The sequence below is a fragment of the Diadema antillarum genome, unplaced genomic scaffold (assembly GCF_040938485.1).
Source record: "Diadema antillarum isolate AM-2024a unplaced genomic scaffold, OU_Dant_1.0 seq00000743_RagTag, whole genome shotgun sequence".
Classification (NCBI taxonomy): Eukaryota; Metazoa; Echinodermata; class Echinoidea; order Diadematoida; family Diadematidae; genus Diadema; species Diadema antillarum.
This window is the reverse complement of record NW_027271640.1, coordinates 133,000-138,999: the sequence shown is the minus strand read 5'-3', so window position 1 is coordinate 138,999 and position 6,000 is coordinate 133,000. Positions and strand designations below refer to the sequence as shown.

At 38.9% G+C, this 6,000-nt stretch overlaps 1 protein-coding gene across 1 annotated transcript in view; it reads right to left on the bottom strand.

Moving 5' to 3' along the window:
• Window positions 1-266: 266 nt before the first annotated feature.
• LOC139738450 (uncharacterized) overlaps window positions 267-6,000 on the bottom strand; it is an 89,102-nt gene continuing 83,368 nt past the window's right edge. The window contains exons 43-46 of the mRNA XM_071649074.1: window positions 5,301-5,426; window positions 3,346-3,681; window positions 2,370-2,495; window positions 267-406 (exon numbers count right to left, since the gene is read on the bottom strand). Coding sequence (XP_071505175.1) covers window positions 267-406; window positions 2,370-2,495; window positions 3,346-3,681; window positions 5,301-5,426 — 728 coding nt within the window. The remainder of the gene's footprint in view (window positions 407-2,369; window positions 2,496-3,345; window positions 3,682-5,300; window positions 5,427-6,000) is intronic.

Below are 6,000 nucleotides of genomic sequence, written 5' to 3'. Positions count from 1 at the left end.
CAGCAACTAACACTACGATTTGAACAGACGCTCGAGATTACGGTGAGGACATTTGACTAGGACTTGGACTACGATGAAAAATTACAGACACAGTTTGGAATATTATATCTAACATTCGGGCTTATGCCAGATAGCAATTTAGACCAAAAGGTTATGAAACACAGAAAAAGATTTTTTTTTTTAAATCCAAAAACATAGTACACATGTATCTTCCAATATCCCAATTTATCTCTCGACTAGTAATTCAATAAACCCTTTCCACGCGTTTATGGCACATCAGTTGTCAAGCTGCACATTGATGGTTCTTCATCCTCGGCATTCTCGCAGTCATCGTAACCATCACATCGGTAGGAGTCAGTGATGCATCTACCATCATTACAAGTGAAAAGATGCGGGGCACAGGTTCCTGTGTTTCAAACACACACATATGAATACATCATCAATAGACGCAAACAGCATAGGTTCCCATTCTCATTTCTACTTTTAAGAAAAATTAAATGCGACAGACAAAGTGCAGTTACAATGTCTGGTATGACGTTAACAAAACTCATTCCGATAATGTATACCACCTATTGTTTGAACATGGCCGGCGGAATCGGGGGGGGCTGGGTGGGGGGGGGGGGGGGTCCTTACAAAGGAATACACAAGGTGTCACCACTTTGGGCTCCCCACCTTTTTTTACCCCGGAATGTGTAAGAGGCACTAGAGAGAATTAGATGAAAACCTTAAAGTGTGAGCGCACTCGGGTTATGTTTTTGCACTGAAGACCTTTTTTTTTTTTGCTTGTCAGTTGAAGAAACTCGGAAGTAGCACCAGAAATTGTGCTGAAATCCCTCTTTTTTTCTTTTGCTTGTTTGCTCATAAAAACCTGAAGTGGCATCCCCCTCCCCACTCCATTATTGAAAACGTTCCGCCGGCAGTGTTGAATGCTTGAAAACTATAGGAAAAAAATTAACACATTCTCTTTTTCTTCCCCAAAATAATGTTTCCGTGGCTATGTCATGCCACACACAGAAAAACAACATCAAGAGCATATCTTCCACACAGACACTCAAATATCATAGACACATGAGCCAAATTCTATAATACAAGAGCTTTAAAACTGAGTGAGAACATAATTTACTCTCTGGAAGATGCTTTTAAAAGTCTGACTACCATAACATTGCTACGTGACACAAAAAAAGCATGCCAGGCATACTTATGGTTTAGGGCCATCTGCTGTACAAAATGCATATGAGAGCTCTTGGGAAACATTGTTTTTCAGAGAATTGTTACTTTTAATGGAAGTGTTTTTGCAAGGAATGCAGTACAGCAAAATTGTTGAGGTAATTGCAAGCTGTGCTGCGATGTAAATGAAAATCATACGTTAAGGCTATGGCTTTCCAGCTCGCACAGGGCCAGTATCAAAATAAATCTGTTTGTGTGTGGTTTGTGCAATGAAGCAAAATTTGTGAATTAGGTAAACCAATGATCCAGTTGGGCATGCAAAGAGGGCATTAAAATACAGGTTTATGGAATGAAAACAGAGGATATCTAACTCCACAACATTTTCGCAGCAGTACATGAGTGATAAAGCACATTCAATGCCACATTGTACTAAGGAAATGCAATATGATTCTACATTCATGATGATTTGGGCTTCCATAGAAGTGGTTCACATTATGAATTCAGATGTACCAGACCATGAAATGAAGAGTTTGTTTGCAAAAACCGATAAGACCATATTGGCCAAATGGAGATATTTGCGATTAAAGGTCAAGAAAAATAAGGAGAATAATAAGAAAATTTGTGCTTCTTTTGACCATAAATTCAAAAATGTGCCTTTATATATAGTGACCAATATATCATTTAAAAGGTATTATTTTGTACTTTATGACAGAGACCGCACTTCAAAATCTTAAAAAATGGACTTATCGGTTTTTGCGAACAAACTCTTCAAATCATGATCAAGATATAGCTGCTAATAGACATCGAATGAAAATGTTTTGCCATGTAAGTTTTTCCCCCCTTCCATTTTTCCCTACAGGGTGTATAATTTGTAGTAAGCAAAATGTTTAGCTTGTCTGGTAGTGGTATACCTAGGCCTACTTTGGCACTGTGGATAAGATGCTGGACTGCCAATCAAAGATCCCAATTGCATGGAATCCAGTAAAGTGTCTACATAACTGAACTTGACTTTCACTCATCACTTCCCTTTCAATAAAGGTATATAACTGGGTATCTAGGAATGCTTGTGTCATAATGAATGATGGCAGAGCCATTTGGTAGAGTAGTGTGGCAACACTTAAGAAGCTATGTCGGATTAAGAGGACAACAATATTATTATAATTCGTTATCATCAGTCTAGAATGTGAAACAAAGATACATACCTCCTTGTGCACTGCAGTTAGCCTCATCCTCTCCATTTACACAATCAGGATAGCCATCACATTCCCTGAATTCTGGAATGCATGTCCTATCAATGCAGGCAAACTGTTCTTCCGTGCACATTGGTTCTGAATGTAAAAGAGAAAACTGTCCTCAGTGTGGGCTCTGTATAGACGATACCATAGATTTCAGCAGAAGAAGTTAGAAAGCAACCAAAAGAAGGACTACATAGACCTGTATTCTAGCATATCAGAGTTTGATCTCAAAAAGAGGCGATTCCACGCTTGTGAATTTGAGACATTTGTACACACAAAAAAAGGGCCAAAAAAAAAAACACAAGGAAATTTGGAATGTTCTTTATCCTAACTTCAAGAATATTCCAGATAATGTAAGGTAGCAGTGAGGTAGCACTGGAAATGATTGAGTGTGTGGTTTTTGTTTTGGGGATTTTTGGTGTTTGCTTTTTTGCTATATCTGATGGTGGAAATTAATCTAATAACCCCTAATACCTTCCATTTCACAAAGTTTTTGATTTTTTGATTCTTACATTATGACAGGTTTGATACCAATAGAAAACTCACATCTTCAATAAAGATGAACTGGTTTTCAAACTGTCAAAAATATGTGAATGTGGAATGTGATCAAACACTTATTATCAAGGTTGTTAAACATATCAAAGTATGCAACCTTTATGCTTGTAGAAATTAAACAAAATCAAATTAAAATTTTTGCAAACACCATTGTTATCGTCAGTGTGCTATTACTGTAGAGCAGATCACATTTTTGCGTGCTGGTAAATTTGCAGTCCAACAGTGACTTGCAAAATTCAGGAAAATTAAACCTTTGCAAAAATAACAACAGTACATGGTATCTATCTCCTCTCCAGAATCACTAGGAGGGAAGTTGGGGGGAGGGGGGAGAAAAATTGTGCCAGGTTCTTGGGGGGAAAAACAATGGGAGTGTCTGAAGATGACTTACCTGGGGGAATAGCAGAAGACAATGATATGAAGAATTGAGAATAGCCATCAAAACCGGTGTGAAACTCAATCATCATCCTGTTTGTGAATGAGGTGACATTGGTGACATCAGAGCCATGACCCACCCACTCGAGGAATATCTTGTTGTCATCGTGGCCATCGCTGAACACAATTTTCGCCGTGGTGGCGATTTCCGAGTCTAGGATGGTAGCATGGACCACCCGTCCCTCCGGGACCGTGACGTAGGTGACCATGAAGTCCTGAGCTGGGGCGTAGTCTGGGTAGCCTGGCGAACTGATGTTAACCATCTGATTGTCCTCGGTGATGCTTACAAATTCTGCACAGCAATGGCAGGGAGAAAGAAAAGTGACAAAGGACTAATAAGATGATCTTTGAAGGAGGAGATTTGCATGGTGGTGTTGATAACGGATATTGGGTTTGCGGTTCACCATGTGGTAGTCCTGAAAAGGACTGTTGGAAGAGGAGATACGAGATATTGATGCAGAGAAGCGAGAGAGTGAGTGAGAGTAGAAGTATTCTTTCTTGAAAATGTGAGAGAGGACTTAGAAATGTAGATTTTTTGACCCGTTGAGGATTTTGCCTCAACACACATTTCCCATAGACACCTGCCTGAATATATTTGGGACTAGTCTGCAACAGGTTACTAAAGAGAGATGATGTAAATCTGTGCGATAAAATCATCCTGAGTGAAGCCAGGAATAGCAGAACTCAACTGTTTGGCCAAACAAACAAACAAACAAATAGTTCATTGGGACTCACATGCTTATTTGCAGATTCACTACAGTAATAAGCACTTAAAAAAAAACTTGAACATTAATTTGTTTTAGTTGTTTTCCTTCCTGAACGAGGAAGTGGGAGCATCTTCACGTCCAAAGCCTTCCTCACTCCATTTGGCTTCAATTCTACTTCCCCTCACCTCGATTCCTTCAATCCCATCTCCATTCACCACAATCCCTTTAAATCCTATGTCCATTCACCTGAACGCCCTTCAATCCTTTCTCTATGTGCCGCAATCCTATCTCCATTCACATAAATTCCCTTCAATCACCTCTGTTTACCACAATATTCTTCAATTGCATCTCCATTCAATATAAACCCTTCAATCCTATCTCCATTGACATCAATTCCATTCAATCCCACCTCTGTTTACCTCAAATTCCTTCCAATCATCTCCTATTCACACAATCCTCTCTATTAACCTCAATTCTCTTCAATCCCAACTCCATTCACCATAACCCCTTTCAATCCTATCTCCACTGACATCGGTTCCATTTAATCTTACCTATGTTTAACTCAAACCCTTTCAATCCTAACCCGTTCACCTGAATATCCTTCAATGTTATCTCTATTTTCTCCTAATCAATTTAAATCTTATTTCTCCATTCACCTCAATTTCCATCATGCCTAGTTCCATTCAACTCAGTTCCTCTCTAGCCTACATCCCACTTCACCTGTACTTCCCTCCCTCATTCCTCCTTCACATCAGATTCTCCATTCACACTCTTTCCCTTTTCACACCTTCCCATACAGTCAGTCCTCTTTCACACCAAATTTCTTCCTCACAGCTTTTCCCTCATTCACACTTTTTGTTCATACCTGACTTCCTCAACAGGACACACCCACTGTGTCGGCTTCATTACCATAAATGTTGTCCAAGAAAAATACTTGGCTTTCTCTTTGTTTGTTTGTTTGTTTTTTTATTTCTTACCCCGTTGCGGACAGACTGATTTTGCTATACAACAAGAATTTCCCATAGACAGAGTATATTCAGGACTCGTTCTCAACAGGTTAATGAAGAGTGAGAATTCATTTTCATATCCCAAAGCATGTTGCAAAAGCCGCAATCCATGAGGTCACCGATGGCTGACTACAGTACATGATTGTAACGTTATGCAAAAACAAACAAACAAACAAACAAACAAACAAAAAACTCACCTGTATTATTGGCATGGCCACACTCCAGCTCATCGCTCCCATCCAGGCAGTCTGGGAAGAGATCACATCTGTATGCCCCAGGGATGCATTGTCCATAACCACATGCAAATTGTCCGAGCCTGCAGGCTATCAAACATACAAGACAATCGCTGAAATCAGCGGCTACATGTAACATTTCCTGTTCCAAAATACATCTGACATTGAAACGATTGAAGATATCAAGCATCACAAAAAAACTATAATTTTTTTTAAAGAGGAAAGCTCATGACTTTATAATTATGTTTCATAATCGTATCAATATAAAAGCAGGAGCATAAAAGAATATTCTTAGAAGGATCTCTGATATCACATATTTGTTTGACATAAATCAATGTTCATACTCTTATCTTATGATAGATCTTGAGAGGGCTTTTCCATCAAATATAATAGTTTTCCAAATTTAAGCTAACTTTTTCCCCATCATCAAATTAGAACACAAAAACCAGAAATGTCGCTATGGCAACTGGTATGCCACAATGCATGATTCGCCCAATAGGTGTATAGTAAAATGTCTTCACAATATGAGATGACAGTTTCACATAACTGGCAAAACATTGAAATGACAGGTTTGTCAGAAATGTCTTGAATGTTCACTTTCCTTGAACTATGTAGGTTTGCTTTAATTGTCTAAGAGCATAGGTACATGTATGAGTGTTTGGGG